The 17,107-nt window shown below is 41.7% G+C and overlaps 1 protein-coding gene and 1 non-coding gene across 2 annotated transcripts; both read right to left on the bottom strand.

Moving 5' to 3' along the window:
• Positions 1-4,491: 4,491 nt before the first annotated feature.
• gars1 (glycyl-tRNA synthetase 1) lies at positions 4,492-16,485 on the bottom strand. Its single transcript, XM_062521344.1, has 17 exons — positions 16,204-16,485; positions 15,365-15,466; positions 14,991-15,093; positions 14,721-14,862; positions 14,044-14,132; positions 11,254-11,330; positions 10,834-10,979; positions 10,365-10,514; positions 10,083-10,245; positions 9,470-9,634; positions 7,789-7,895; positions 7,052-7,198; positions 6,835-6,920; positions 6,496-6,605; positions 6,296-6,389; positions 5,810-6,000; positions 4,492-5,086 (listed from the first exon to the last, which is right to left on the bottom strand). The coding sequence occupies exons 1-17, from the start codon at positions 16,453-16,455 to the stop codon at positions 4,961-4,963; spliced, it is 2,250 nt and encodes a 749-aa protein (XP_062377328.1). The 5' UTR covers positions 16,456-16,485; the 3' UTR covers positions 4,492-4,960.
• On the bottom strand, positions 14,235-14,373 carry LOC134066628 (small nucleolar RNA SNORA84). The gene has a single exon (XR_009936460.1). It is a non-coding gene; the product is annotated as a small nucleolar RNA SNORA84 (small nucleolar RNA).
• Positions 16,486-17,107: the final 622 nt, after the last annotated feature.

Below are 17,107 nucleotides of genomic sequence, written 5' to 3'. Positions count from 1 at the left end.
ATGTACTCTACAGGTTGAGACAGGGGACATACCACTGGTTTTGCGCCGAAACAGATTCAGGCTAACTAACCTTAGGGTCAAAGAGATAACCACTCAACTTAAGTAGCAGTTCAGACAAGTTGGGAAAGAGGTGTGGCAGATCTGTCAAGCTTTGGATGGACTCAGTGGCAAATGGAATGGAGATAAGACTTTTGCCCAATCAGCTCCATTGTGGGAATTAGAGGCTCCTAAAGTTGAATTACTTGAAAGTTGAAGTGTTGATGTGTTTTAACACATCTCGGTGTCCAGATAGGGACAACACATTTGTTTTAAGAATGCATGCAGGTGCTACAGGAGTAGCTTTTATAGTCCGAGGCTAGAATATGAAAAAATACAAAAGGACATCAGATTTCTTAAATTACAGTTGAACTGTGTGCTGTATTGATGGGAGTGCAATGAACAGAGAGAGATTAGACATCGTAAAGTATTGCTGTGCAGTGACTGTGTCAGCTAGTATAGTGGTACAGGTTCATTAATAGTCGACAAGACCTGATTGATGACATTCTTTTGGTAATCAGAGATGTGGCGCGTGTGGCAAAAGAAAAGGCATTTCCATATCATTCCCAGCACATATTGTGTGTATTCCAGCAACTGAGTCTGAAAAGGTGGATAAATTGGCTTAAAAATCACTGTATTGTGTAAAATGTATTGTGTGGCAGAAAATTAAAGTGGCAACAATATTGGGAACAGGAGAGTAAAAGGAGGCATTTAGGCCTACACATTAACCAGTAAAGTGGATGGTCCAGAGGGTATTTGCAGGCAAAGAGGGTGGAAAAGTCTTAGAATTGGTATACCTCAATACACTTCATATTTAGGGAAACATCCGAATGATCTGCCTTGAATGTATAACTTGAACATATACAGCATATTTTTATGCCATGCGGGAAATACATCAGAGAAAGAGAGGAGAGTTACAGTATAGGCCTACTGGAAGAAAGATCAGTCAAAAGTGCTTTAGAAAACTGGATCAAGTGGAAAGGAGAATGTTGGCTTTATACATTTCCTAGGATACTGGTTTTATAAACAGCAATTTTAGCGGAGTCATAATGGACTGACCCAGAATATGGCAGCAATGCAACTATAAAGATGCTGGCTGCCGTAAAACCTTAAAGAAGAACAAGTTTCAGATGTGAATCCAGTTGTCTATTCTGATTCATAGTAACTAAACAGCAGACCTTGTTATAATTATCATTTTTTTCCTCAGGATAAGTTTTAGAGGACATGGTAGAGACATTTTTGATAAATTACAAGAGGATCTGAAAAAGTTTACCTGAATGCAGTACAAGGCCAGTTCCCAGGGAGAGCTGAGATATTTGATGAACGGCAGCTTTGTTCATTTGCTTGGCTGAAGCCCGAATGCAGAGAGACAGAAAGGGGTCCAGGGTGTTCTCAAATGGGGTATCACTAGCCTATCAGGTGCCTACCTCAGGTGCCAACACCTACCTGCGAACAGGTAAGTTTGGTACCTGAATTTACCACACAGGAACTACTGTAGTTCAGTTCACAGGCATATTCACAGTTTTATTTTCTCACACGGCGGGGAAAACACCACCATAACACTTTCAAGTCGTGCCATGGTGAATCATTACTGATATGAACACTATAACCTGCATCAAAATAGTGCTTGTCAAAACATTTGGTTCAACTTCATGAAGCTCTCTCTCTCTCTCTCTCTCCTCTCTCCTCTCTCTCTCTCTCTCTCCCTCTCTCTCTCTCTCTCAGGCCTTGCCAGGTCTGTTTCTGGAGTCTCTAAGCCTGTAGTCATTCTTGGCTGGGGCTCAACACTTGCCCTCCATAGCGTAGGTCGCATAAATGGAATAATTCTTGGACCTACCGATGACAGGTATCTCCAGTTATAAAAGACACTGATGGATATGAAATTATTCTGCAGCTCAAATAATTGAACGGTACGTTGTTTCTAAAGTTGCCCGAGTTGCTAAAATAAAGGCAATGGGCGATGTAAGTCAGAGGTGATTCTATCTGCATCAGATGATGGCAAGGCAATTAATGTGTGGAGGTGCAATATCTTTGACACAAGGTACAAAACCTTCACAAGCGCAACATATAAAACTAGGCTGATATGATGCATCTCATCTGATCTCAGTAGCCGACCAGCTTTCATCATTAGGTCCCCAACGTTGACTATATGCTATTTAAAAGAAAGCTGTGCTTTGGCTAAATGTCATGAGTAACTCAATTTAAGACTACCTACTTCTTAAGGGCCAGACTCTCAACCGACGAGACACTCTCTCACAGCCCAGCTGTAAATCCATTTGGATTCCTTATTAGAGAGCTGTTGCTACGGAGACACCGTTCCTGACTAAATGAAAGTCACAGGGGAGTGTGTTTGTTGTTTTCAGCTTTCAGCACTGAAGTTCCTACTGCTCAGAGTGGTTCTCCCTGATTCATGAAATGGATATTGAGGATTCTTGTGTGTGTGTGTGTGTGTGTGTGTGTGTGTGTGAAGCTGCTGATCTGGTATTTCTATGAGATTCCCCTCAGTAGGTAACCTTGTTCCTCCAACTCCACAGAGTGGGCCTGTGGTGCAGAGTCTCTCATTCCACCATATTTCTTCTGTCTAAACCAGTGGGATGAGAGAATTTGGTCCTCTGTGTGTGTGAAGACTAAATGAAAATGCACAACAGGAAGTAGTTTTAGATGTGGATCAATAATCCATAAAATAATAGTCTTACCAGCAAATCACATTCATTTCAATTTCCAGAAAAGTAACATCTTTACAACATACTCATTGTGATTGGATACAATATCCAATATTTTGATATTTTGTCTGACATTAAAACTTTGTTTCTCCATTTCTCTAACCCTGTCTTTCTAGTACATCAGCTTCCTTCTGTTTCAGACACACTACCACATCCTGTACCGAGGGCTGCACAGTCTCCCCTTGTCTGCTGAATGTCCCAGACACATAACTGTATCAGAGTATAGTTTGCACTCTATCAGCTCTTAGATACACGAGTGCATGTGCGAACAGCTTGAAAACATCAAGGCCTTCCATTTTCCATTACACAAACGTTTCCTTTTATCCGGCCAGAGCATACCTGATGTGCATCTGATAACAAGTGCTCCCCTGAAGTAGGAACTCAATTTTCCAGTTTATTCTGCTGAACCTGAAACTACTGGGTTTTTGACCATTTTTTGCTTGCAGCCTAAAAGTATTAAGATCATGATACAGTACATTGCAGGACTAGCAGATGTGATGTTGCTTTGCCACTTTCCCATTGATTTTGGCCAACAGATTCTTTCTTTGTCATCATGGTCATCCAAGCAGAAAACAAGGAACTGGTTATGAGGGTACACCAACATTCATTCAAATATTGCCCCCCCACAGACACATCAGGTATAAGCTGACTATATGTTGACTTTTGTTTTAATTTAGTATACAGTGGGTATAGTAAGTATTCACACCCATGCTAAAGTTGACTAAAAAGAGGAATATAAAATCATCTTTTGAGAATTGATTGTAATGCCTTAATTCAAAAAATGAGTACAAATCAAACCGCTAAGGACACTAATTTTCTTTGTGATTGAAGAATGTATCGTAAATAGATAAATGTTCTTCCTTAAATACAGGGAGCATAAGTAATTGACCCCTATGTTAAATTCCCATAGAAGCAGGAGGATTTTTTATATGTTCTTATTTCTAAAGGCCAGCTATTTCATGGATCCAAGATATTATGCATCCTGATAAAGTTCCCTTGGCCTTTGGAATTAAAATAGCCCCACATCATCACATACCCTTCACCATAGCTAGAGATTGGCATGGTGCTTTTTCCAGTTAGCCTATTAGCCTGTTTGATGCTCATTGAGCTCAATGCAAATCAAACAGGCTAATAGGCTAACGGGAAACTCATTTTTTGAATTAAGGCATTACAATCAATTCTCAAAAGATGACTTTACATTCCTCTTTTTAGTCAACTTTAGCATGGGTGTGAATACTTACTATACCCACTGTACCTGTGACAAATTTGCAAATGTCAAACTTGCTGAACAAATCCTTTAATTGATGTTGAATCCCACTTTTCACTGTTAAGCTCATTCTGTAAATTTTCAAGATAATTCACCTGTTGAGGACTTGACACTACAGTGACAAATGATCAGCTGTTACTCAACACAGTTAGCTCAAACTCACTTCAAAATGTTTTCTCCCCAATGGTTTGTTTTGGTTTACCTATGCCCCCTTGTGGTTGGTTTTATACATAGGCACTTTACTTTCTTGTACTCTATGACACTTTTCCATGCAATGTATCAGTGCAAAAACCAATTAATTTCTTTAACCCTGGTTTTTATCCAAAAAATATGTGTATCATTAATCTTCTGTATTGTCTTCTATACGTTGTGCTATAGGACTATGTTTTGATGAACAGTACGACACGCTTTAAAAGGAGACCATTTATCACACATTTCCTTCAAGTAAACAATAATACAAGCTCAGAAAGTGCTGGCTCTATTTATTGAACCGAAGATGCTTTCCATTACATAATTTTACCTGCCCATACACTGGAATGGCGAAAGCCTCTTTTCCTCCACACAACAGTCCAAATTACAGTTGCTTTCTCCCTTTTTTCTGAAGTAAATGTGTTACCCTCTTGCATGTGCAAGTTAGATAGGGAGAGGGCCTATAGATTTAACTGTCTGCATCAGTTATAGACACAGAATAACAAGCTTAGATGTTGCTTTGTTACGTGACTGATATTTCTTGAGTGGTTGCAATTTGTGTGGAACAAATGGTGCACGTTGATCGTTTTTTGTTTTTTTTTGTACATTACAGTTGCAACAATTGCAATAAAATTGTTCCTATGGAGGCGAGTGTAAAACTGTCCATGGGGAGGGAGTGGGGTGGTTGGGGGGGATGGCAGATGAGAAAGGGCGAGGGAGGGAGGTGGGGGGGGGGGGGGGGGCTCTACTCCTCAGTTGTGTCCTTCTTGCTCGTCTCCTGACCCTCGAAAACGGGGTACTTGCTCTCGATCTCTGCCCATGTAGTCGCTCCGTTGGCGAGGTCACGGATGATGTCGGGCAGCTCGCTTACCTGTGGGTAAGAGACATTACTTCATTAAAGGTAGAACATCCTTAATAGATATATGTGACCATTCATAGCGAAATCAGTCGTTTTGCGCACAACGTTATTTTGAGAAAATCAACAATAACAAACTTCCGGGTTAAAATGTTGAATTTCACGTTTTCGCCTCATTCGACTGTATACAGTCTACAGTTTCATATCGTGAACGCATTTCACGGAAAAAACATACGTTTTGACTGTTAAACCCGGCGAAGATTCAACACATTTGCTGTCATTCCCGTTGTGCACGCGCTGCTTAAAAAGGTGATTTCTCCTCTTCTGGCATATCGTGACAGGAGAACCATGTCAACTTTGGATGCTGTTATCTTAGCGATAGTTTGTGTAATACCCTCGATATACATATCGTTGGAAAGCTTAGTTTATGGCCGTTCACGTGAGCACAATAACTTAATTTAATTAATTTTACCGAAACGACTGGTTCCGCTTTACAGGGTCACATATTACTGATACTTAATAGATATATTACTGCATGCTTATGGCTTGGCTTAACAGTTACAGTATGTACAAGACAGGAACCAATGCGCCACAACCCATGCTTTCTATCAGACTTGGACATTTGAAATCTCAGTTACTAGCCATAAGTACTCACAAAATCAGGCCTTGCGATGGGCTGTATACAAACGCATGACTGCTAAATCTTATCCATACTCTACAGAAGGGTGATTTCCGTACCTCCGCTCTGATCTGCCTCATGCAGTCCCTGTCTCTCAGAGTGGCCGTGTGGGGCGTCTTGTTAACCGTGTCAAAGTCGATGGTGATGCCGAAGGCCACGCCGATCTCGTCTGTCCTGGCGTAACGCCTTCCAATGGATCCTGAGGAGTCGTCCACCTTGTAGGACACGCCGTTTTTGGTCAAGGCTTCAGCTACAGGATGGCAAGGAGAGGAGAGGGTTAAAAACATTCACGGTATTGCTGTAGCTCAATCAATACTCTATCAATACTCAATCAATACTCAATCAATACTCTTCAGCATGTATTGTCCTCAACACAGTGTGACTGGTTTTTAATTATGGCTTTAACTGCCAGAAGTTGACAATCAGAACATTCTTGATATGGGGGTTCTTGAAGAATTGCCTAGGCCCATCCAATACAATCCACTCACAGCTCATGCACTGTGAGGCAGCATTTGATGTGTATGATCACAAAAAGGTTCACTCACATAATTCCCGGACGAATGGTGTGAATTCCTGATTTTGGCTGAGTGGAAGGACGGAGCATTTGTAGGGAGCCACAGTGGCAGGGAAGCTGAAGAACTGGAACGAGAGGACACAATCATGACCCCTCTCCTTTACAGCTGACAGCATGATGTGGCAATGGGGGACACTTTCCATGCACACTAGGATAGGGTGTTAGGCTTACCGTTCTTTGTTCGTCTCCTTCTCTGACGTGGAATGTGTGCTCGAAAATAGAGTACATGATTCGACCAATGCCAAAGGAAGGCTCAATTACATTGGGAACAACCTCCTCCACTGTAAGAAGATATAATGCAATTTGTTGAAATTGTGCAGCCACAAAATGCATTGGTCCCAGTACTTCTCAATTACTAAGTTGATTAAAGGAACATGCCAGTGTTTTATGAAATTGGGTGCTCAGAGACAAACATGCTTTTGCCCTCATATCTCACTCTATGGGAGACGGCGAACAACTCAATTTCATAAAGCAGTGGCGTGTTTCTTTCAATTCAGTACATTTTCTTACCATGAAGAGTTTTCTGGAACCTCTTGATGTTCACCATGTCCTTGGTGATTTTGAAAGTTTTCCCCTCGGTCTCAATGGTGAATTCACTAAAATAAGGCAATACGTACTTTTCTGTTACACCAAGTACCACGATCAAAAGCTATATTTCCATGCCACATTCCACTTCGCCTGTGCTTTATCCCATCCTAACCGAACATAGCCCCACCCAGCAACTCACCCACTGTCATTGAGCAGCTTCTCCTGATCTGCGATGTAGCACTCATCGCAGATAGCCAGGTACTCCATGGCCAACTTGGCTTCCTTCTTGTAGGCCTTGCCAATGGCTGCCTTATTTGGCTCAAACTGGACGACATTTACAACTTTGTGCAAAGTGGTTAAGGCAAATAACTAGTGTGGGAGACCAATGGCCACATGGAAATTAAATGACATAGCTAGTCATAAACCCTTTAAAAAGGACATACGTTTTGACAGCTAAACCCTGACTTTAGGTGAAGATTCAACACATTAGCAGTCCACGCTGCTTAAAAGGGTGATTTTTTGACACTTCTGGCGTATTGTGACGGGAGAACCATGGCAACTTTGGATGCGGTTATCTTAGAGATACTTCTTGTAATATCCTCGATATACATATCATTGGAACGCTGAGTTTACAACCATTCATGCGAGCACAATAACTTACAGTAATTTTGTAAATTGGTTTTGTCTTGCAGGGTCACATGAATGTGAATTCAGAGAACCACACCTGCAGAAGTACTGTAAGGCTGACTGAGGTTCACAGGGCTGATAGACAGGAAATTATCTGTGCCTGATATTATCAAATACATTCAAAGACAACAATAGAGAATAGCCTTTCTTGACTCCGTACATGGCCGAGCTCAAGCCTGAATTCAGGCACCACGCCTGAGCTCTATTAGGCCGGTGTTCATGACGATTCTTTAGGGGTAAAAGGATATGGGTTCCTTCAGTGGTTTCTCAGCTGCCAGCGAGACCTTGGTGGCTCTGGCATGACACGTCAGATCAAAGCAGGAGCGGTCAGCACAGCCCACAATCTCAATCCAGCCCTGAGGAAACATGCAAAGTAGTCAAACATCAGTTGATGAAGTAGTAGTAGTAGACTTTTATTGGTCCTACACTGGGGCAATCTATTTTGCAGCAATAACATTACACACAGTCTCATAACATGCAATTAACTTGAATCTTGAACAAAGATGAGATTATTTTGAATGATCACATTAGAGATAATAATCACCCCTTCATGTGCAAGAATATTTTATTTGTTTCAATTGACTTATTTTGCAATGGGATCTGGGAATCCCATACAAAAAATGAATAAAATAACTAAAAAACATCTAAATAAAACATCTTTGATTACTTCTCTTGTTTCAATCCTCTCCAGTGAAATTAATTTCACCAATTTAAGACTCTGATACCATCCTAGCAACAAAGATTCCATCCCCTGGCAACATTGTGGATCAGAATATGAAGTTGGTGAAATTTCCCCAGGTGGTGGGTTTTCCCACATCCCACCACATTTTTCTGTATTTACGTATTCAGCTGACTCTTCAAAGCGACTTTCAGACACAAATTGCAGGGGCCAGTTTGCCAGGAGCAACTTAGTGTTGGCTTTCTTGCTCAAGAGTTGCAACAGTGGTAGCCAGGAACTCAAACCCACAACTTTTGTGGCTACTACACTAGCACCACCCTAGCACCGCCCTAGACACTAAACCAAAGATCATTAAGGGCGGAGCAAGATACTTCATGAGAAGCCACTTCCTGGAACCCGAATCGCAAGAGGGGGGGGGGGGGGCAAAATCCCCCTTAATGCAGAGGAAGTGATCCCTGTTTTGCGCCCATAGACAACTACGATGACGTATCTTGCTCCGCCTTAAGGATCTTTGACTAAACTACCACCACCCTAGACACAACACTACACTACCACCACCACCCAGCTTCTCTGGAACACATACTGTATCACTTGTACAAAAAAATAATTAACCCAAACAGCAACAACAAAACTAAGATCAATTACCTTCAGAAAATACATAAAACAAACAGTACATGACATGTTTTGTAGCAAATAATGCTCTGAGAGTTGTTCAGGTGACAAATAAATGTCAACATAAAATTTGTAAATCATCAAGTCATCAAAGAATTTGGGATGTTAAATGCTGGAGACCCGCCACTCACAGATGCAACTGCACTCTCACTTGATTTCATGTCTGCTCACAGACTTTAACAGACTTGTCAGGGGATCTCTGCTGCACATTAACAAGTGTGAAGCCGCATTCACATATGTTGCTAGTACTCGCCCATCTCTGAGCGAGAACTGTCAATGGAATGTGAATGTGTTCTAGCGGAATGTGGCCAGGACAGGCGATGCAAGGACTAGCAATGCGATGTGGGCGGGTATGGAGATAATAATTTTAACTTTCAGCGATGCGAGTGAAGCGATACCAAATCAGAATGTAGAATGGAGATGATTGACATTGACAACTAGCGGGGAGCCATGGCAACCGACGCCGGCAGCAGATATTTTTTTTTGCCAGCGAGTAGAATTTTGGCGAGAAGCGAGGAGCGATGGGCGAGTAGCGACGTATGTGTATGTGGCTTGAGGCTGTGAGCGAGTGTGACTTACGTAGGAGGTTTTGGTCTCGGCGTCCCAGCAGTCACAGGCGTAGTGGGCCATCTCGTTGTCCATGTGTTGACGGAAGCGCAGCTTATCCTTGGCCACGCCCACTTTGGTCAGGTAGAGGTAGATCCTCCCGATGAAGTAGCCCAGGACGGAGTTGTTGATCACTCCCTACAATGGAGCAGGGAGAGATGGAGGGAGAGATGGAGAGAGGGGATAGAGAGAGAGGGAGTTATTTACATGCTGCTTGGGGGATGGAACCATCTGCCTGAGACTAAACTCATTGAAAGTAAAATTATTCTATTGTCTGCCAAGTAAAACCTTTGAGATTATGAAAATCCCTGAATCCACACACAATGTCCAATCAATTCTCAAACAATTACTCCTTGGGTATCTTCACCTTACCCATCATCAACTAACCACTCTTCCACCCATCACACAACTAACCACACTTCTACCAATCACAAACCTAACCACCATTCTACCCATCACATAACTAACCACCCTTGTACCCATCACATAACTAACCACCCTTGTACCCATCACTTAACTAACCACTCCTCTACCCATCACAAACCTAACCACCATTATTCCCATCACATTGCCCCTCTCCACCCACCTGCTCCACAGCATCTCCCAGCCTCATCACAGTGGCGGACTGCCCACTGGTCTGTGCCTTGGATGAGTACAACAGGATATCCAGGTCTGCCACGCTGGAGAACTTGGGGTGGACCTTTTCAGTTGGGTCCACAAAGTGCTCGATCTCAGCCATGGTAAACTCTCTGAGATAACAGAAAAAAAGTACTGTGAAGATACTTGACCCCACTCACTAACAAACTGATCACTTATGTCGGGGCCAAAAAGGTAGTGAAGTGTAGACTTTGTCCGATTTCACACACACCTGACTCGGATAAGGCCAGAGCGAGGTGAGATCTCATTCCTGAAGGAGTTCCCAATCTGAGCAGCGGCGAACGGTAACTTTCCCTGGTTAAACTCCAGCAGTCGCTTGAAGTTGAGGAAGATTCCCTGAGCTGTTTCCGGCCTCAAATAGCTGTGAAAGAAAATGATGTGTTAAATCACAAAACCCTTCACTTAATTCCAGCAGGGGTCTGCTCCTTAAATCTATCTACTACCATATTAGAAAAACAAAGGGTCCCCCCTAGTACATTTGCAGGACCATGTGGGATCCATTTACTGACCAGAATCCCAGAAACATGAAGCAACTTAGTTCAGGAGCTTAAGAGGACACTGGTATTTCAAAGTAAACGTGTAGACTGTGGTCTGTTTATGCTAATATACAAAATTGATTTTGAATGGGGACTTGTCATCAAACAAACTTCATTATATTAACGTGCGACTGTACATCTCACCCAGTCATGTTCCCTCCAGGGCCAATAGAGGTCTGAAACATCAGATTGAAGGAGATTGGCGCTGTGAGGTCATTTCCTGTGACTGGAGACTTCACGTTGTACTTCACAAACAGATCGGTCAACTGCTGCTGAGTGTAGTTGTCCATCTAAACAACACAAATACCAACAACAATAATTAAAAATGGCAGTTTGGCTGTTTACATAATGTTATGCAAGTTGACTTCTTTAAAACATATGTTTATGAGTGTTTCTAAAATAATCATAAGACATCCACACAGGGTTTTCATTTGCAGTTGGTTCTTTCTGAAAGAGCATGCATATAGAAACACAATTAATCAAGATCTTCATGTTCTAGAAGGGGATAGGGAAGATAAGGGAATGACCCAGATAAGTAAGCTCAAAGTCATAGAATATCCAGACCTGTGTGATGACCTCCTCCATTTCAGCTTTCTTCTCTGCGGTGCATTTCTTATCGGACATCAGCTTCTGGAGATGGGCTAAGGTTAGAGAAACAGAAGCGTGTTACCTCCATGATTCCCACTCTTCTGATCCCGGTCTGTGCACACAGATGTCCACACACCCATAATAAAACCGTAAAGCAATATGAAGAAACGTTCATGTGGGTTCAAATAAATGGTCCTTCTAAACAAACGCAGCAGTTCACGTGTCTAATATGTTCTTGAAATGCCTGTTGTCCCCAGCTACTGGCCCCCAGCTATCTCCATGTCACTTTAAATCCAGCGTAGATCACCCTTCCACAGATTACACCGCATTTTTTGAAGCATTATTTAAAATATTTGTCCCAGAAGACCAAGAAACGTCAGGCACTGAATGGGGAACTGGTAGTCCTACATTCCTTGTCTAATGGCCAGGGCAAATCCTAGCAATTCTTTTTCTGGCGTCTGACCCCTTGCTCGCCAGGCCCCTTCACTTCCTCCTATATCCCTGTCCAAAAGAAGCGTGGTCATCTTTATTTTGCCACTTGATTCTGGCTTGGAGCCAGAAGTTACTCAGAATTCCACCCAGAAGGGAGGGAGGGAGGGAGGGAAGGGGTAGGTGGGTCCCAGAAAAGCCCTCTGTGATTCCTGTAGATCCAGCAACTTCCCTTTCCCCTCGGGCGCTGCACCGATACCCACAGATCAGAACAGAGGCCTAGCAAGCACACTACCTCAAAGCCCTAGCAAGCACACTACCTCAGAGGCCTGTAGGGGAAAAGATATGCTAAGGAGGAGAAGAGGGGACCGATTAAGAGAGGAGAGTAAAAAAGAAAGGAGAATAGACAGAAGCAAAAAGAAGATAGGAGGGTCATTCCGTGTCAAATCAGATAAGATTGTTGCTGCACCGTCTCAGATTTTGTTCAAACTTTGTGTATATCATCAATGGGTCCTAAAACCAAGGCCTGTGAAATATTTCTGTGGAAATCATCTGTCTTCATATCTTTTTTAGACCTTGAAATTCTTTCATTTTTACAGCTTGAAAAACACTTGCCATGTCTGGGCATTAATATCTTGACAAATATGTTCCCTAGCCTCCCCAAATTTTCTAGGGTGGAAGATCAACTCATAATAAGCATGTGTAAACAATTTAAAGTCTGTACTAAATGTCTCTTGACTCTCGAAAGGGCCCTCAATTTTGGAAAAACGTGCATTAAGTGTGATATTAAGGGTATTAAAAAAACTGTTTATCTTTTTCACTTGGTATCAGTCACTATTTCCTCTTCAAATACGGCAGTTAATTAATGTTTTCCCACAATTTGAAGTCTCCACAACAAATAACCATGACAATAATAACAATAAAACAAGGCATGTTTGTATTTTGTGTCATTTTCATGTAACTGAAATGCTATGTGGGATAGGTAGTAGGATCATGAAAATCTATGTGGAAATAGAAAAGTATATGTACATGTAGTGTGTAAAGTTCTAATATTGCATCGAAGCCCCGTTCACAGAATAAATGCATGTAGTTACAGGTGTTTTGGTAACACCAGAATAAACATTTACAATAAAAAAAAGTGAAGTTTGGCACCCCCCTCTGGCGAAACAGTAGCATTTTGCTACTTTTACAAGGCATTAACTCTGGTAGCTATTTGAATGGAATGGAAAGGCTGTATTTTACTTCCTGTATTCAAAAAGAAGCAGAAATTCCTAATACCTAGAAATTGAAAAGGATGCCAAATACACCGAATTATATACTTGAAATTATGTTTTAACCATTAATCTAAAATAGGCCTATCATTAGTTGGTGGCTTTTTTGCTATCCTTTTCAATATCAAGGTATTAGGAATTTCTGCTTCTTTTTGAATACGAGAAGTAAAATATAGTCTTTCCATTCCATTCAAATGCCTTGTAAAAGTAGCAAAATGCTACGGTTTTGCCAGAGGGGGGTGCCAAACTTCACTTTTTTTTATTGTAAATGTTTATTCTGGTGTTACCAAAACACCTCTAACTACATGCATTTATTCTGTGAACGGGGCTTCGATGCAATATTAGAACTTCACACACTACATGTCCATATACTTTTCTATTTCCACATAGATTTTCATGATCCTACTACCTACCCCACATAGCTTTTCAGCTGCATGAAAATGACACAAAAATACAAACATGCCTTGTTTTATCCTTATTATTGTCAAATTCATTTGATTTGGAGACTTCACATTTTGGGACAACATTAACAAAGGATTATATTTCTATAGAAAAGACTCATTGATGGCAGGTGTGTCCCAATAAAAAAGTTTTGAGACCCTCAATATCACTTTTTTTTGCATGTTTTTTCAGAAACTAGGGACTTCTGTACAACCGATGAGACTGTGGTACAAACATTTAATCATTGAATCTTACTGAGAACATGCTTGTCTTCCATTCTATAAAGTTTAGTCAGGCTAGGAATGATACTTTTTAAGATATGAGTACCTTAACATGGCCTCCAAGATAAGGTCATTTAGAGAGTGTAAAAAGGCAAGGGCAAAAAGACAATGAAAACAATAGAATTGAGCAAAAATATTTTACAGATTTTAGTTATGGAACCTAAACATTGTGTAGACAAACTTTGAAGAAAATCCGAGTCGGTGCTGCAACCATTTTCCTGGATTTTGTCTGATTTGACACGGAATGACCCAGGAGGTAAAATAGAAGAGAGAAGATAAGAAGAGAAGGGAAAAGGAGAAGAGAAAGGGGAACGAGAAGAGTAAGGGGTTTAGACTGTGATTACCTTTCAGGAGATGGTCAGCGCGAAAGCACTCGCCATTCTTGACATCCTTCACCATATAGTCAGCAAACTTGTCCACATGTCCAGATGTCCTGTTGAAGGAACAGCCCACACTTAAAGAGTGTTTTTGTTTCAGAAAAAAAATCCCAGCACCACAAAAGGACTGTACAGGAAGGTTTTCTCTCAAGATTTGCAAATGTCTCTGCAACCGGGCTATGGAAGCTACATGGTAACGTAACCCCCATGCTTAAAATCACAGAGATTTGTGTTTGCCTGCAACCATCTAAACCCAAGGATCAGCACTGCACAGCTGCCTTTGGGTAACCACCAGGCACTGGGTCCCCACCCACACTCAGCCCTCAACTACTTCATACTAACACTCAGATACTAACGCAGATTTCCGCCATGTTGTTAATACTGTAAGCCTTACTGAAAGAAAAATTTCAAACACTATAAGTGGAAGTACTGATGGAGCATAGGTGTCTAAAAGAGTGATATAGTGTACTTGTCTAGAGGAAGGAGGTATGTGGGTATGTGTGTGTGTATGTGTTATTTTGTAGATGGAGGGACAGAAAAATGGGACAGATCGTCTGAAAAAAAAAGTCTTCCGAAGATTCCAAAGGCATTTTAAAAAGGGTGCCATGGAGTTTTCTTCTGTTTTTGATGACCGAGTGACCTACTTCAGGACAGACTCAGGGGTGAGCATGGTGCAGTCGATCTCCAGGATCTGCTCCTCCTGGATGAAGTGCTGCCTCCACGCCTGCAGAATGTTGTTCTTCAGAGCGCAGCCGACAGGCCCAAAGTCATACAGTCCACTCACACCTGAGTGTGCACAAACAAATTATTCCTTTTAACAGAGGTCAACAGTACAAGGACTGGGAGCAAGTTACCGATCCTTAATACTGCTTAGTTACAAGACATTACTGGTGGGTTATATCACTTTAACATACCCCCATAGATGGAGAAAGCCTGATCATAAAAGAAACGCCTCTTCAGAGTATCTTCCATTTTCGTTCTGTCAACAATATCATCTTTGGGCTGAAGGGAAAGTTCCTGCAATGTACAGAATTGCAACTATAACCAACATTCGTTTACACAATTCAGCAAGTTAGTCAGACAGTGGACCTCCAGGTCATCATGATACCATTTACCATAAATACACGTCGACATGGCTCTCTATACAGTACATCCGCCAAAGTGAATCTTCAATGCAGTTTGGATGCAGTCAGAGTGAAACTGAAAGTGGCCAAAGCCCATTACCCATTTTATGATGATGGGAGAGGCCCTCTCTGCTATCAATTGTTTGTTTTAGTTGACTGCTCACCTTGGCTTCAAGGGTTCTTTTCCGCGCCTTCAATTCTGCCACTGCTTTGGCTACATCCACATCAGGCACGCCGTCGGTTTTCATTTGACGAACCAACTCGCCCTAAGAGAGGAAGATAAATAAATATTTTCAAAGTGAGGAGTCACAATTCATTTTTCCCCAGAGCAGTCCCACTGGCACTGTGTTGCTCCAGCTTTCCAGACGAGGATTCAAATAACAGAGTGTGGCGTCTCCACCCTGACATCAGTTCGCAGAACTGACTGAGGTTCAGCAGTAGCTCGTTCAAACGTGGCACAAGCCTGATTCAACTCGCAAAGCATGAACGACTACTAGCTCCCCAGACAGTTACGTGAGCTTTCTGATTTGAGTTTACAAGTATAGCGTTTCTTAACTTGTAGAACAAGGCATGTGTGATCCAAATAATGTTATCTAGTGGATCCACTACCAAACACACTTTGTTAACGTTAGCGTCTAACGTTTACGTACTGTACCTCTGCTGTCAGCCGCCTTCGGATTGTTTTTTCTTGACTAACGTTTGCCGTTAGCATCATCTAACTAACATTAATTTGTCAAGCCAAATACATCCACATAACATGCTTTTCACAAGACAGCCCTAGCAAACAATCGATTGACATCTAGAATTTTCATGTCAGACAACTGCATGTGGCTATGCACCACTCACGCTGTTGAATAGCCAACTGCCTTCACTTGCTGCTATCAAAAATGAATGAAGTTATAAATGCGATGGTTGCATTTCCCATTCGTACTGACCAGCAAGCGATAGAGAAGCAACGTTAGCTAGCCAGCAAACGTCAAATAGCAAACTTAACGTTTGTTACCTGTTCCTTAACAGCTTGCCTCAGGGGAGCCAGCACCTCTTCGATATTGCCATCCATCTTTTGTCCTTCAGACAACTGCAACCAAAGACTATTTAGCTTTTTCTTCTTACGCAAGCAGACCGAGAGGGAGAACGGCCTAATGAGAAGGGAAATACGGTGTGGCTTCGGGGTAGCTTTGGCCCAAGGCACGGAGAGGAGGGTGGTGTTCTCGGTGCTGGTTTTCAGCAGTGCTGATGCTGCTCTCCGAAGCATGGACTGGCTGGTTTAGCGGCTCCCTGAACGTAAGAGCGGAACTGAATGATGAAATCTCTGAAACTACGTAAGTGTAGCGTCAGGAACAGATCCGCACTTTCGACAGACACTGCAAAGCTGGTAGGAAAGTTGCTGACTACTAACCTACTCTGCTATCCTGCTATCCCTAAGTATGACATACGTGGTGATTTGAGAATCTAATATGATATTTTATAATGTATAATGTGACACTTATCTTATAATCATTTGGAAGACGATGCGCTACACACATGCACTTTTTCACGGTGACCATAAGATGGGAGTGTTGCACAACCTCATTCATATAGTAGGCTAGTCCAACAACATTTGTGTTTTTTTGGGCTGTTTATTTCAAGGACAAATTGTTTTCAAAGTTTGATAGTTGTTGAAGAGATATACATATATACATCTACATTATTTAGGTTATTTCTGCACGAATTTGTTTTCATTCATTTTTTAAAAAGGAACTGTTGAAATAATGTTGGACGTTGAACAACGTTGTTTGATGCATGTGGGAAATTATGTTTTCATCTGAAGTAATAGCAATATCTCAAAGATAAAAATAAAATGAAAATCTAAAGATTAATGAATTAATTGTAACATTCATACAAGTCCTACATAAACTGAAATACGG

Source organism: Sardina pilchardus, chromosome 19 (genome assembly GCF_963854185.1).
Source record: "Sardina pilchardus chromosome 19, fSarPil1.1, whole genome shotgun sequence".
Taxonomy (NCBI): domain Eukaryota; kingdom Metazoa; phylum Chordata; class Actinopteri; order Clupeiformes; family Clupeidae; genus Sardina; species Sardina pilchardus.
This window is presented reverse-complemented; position numbering and strand designations above follow the sequence as displayed.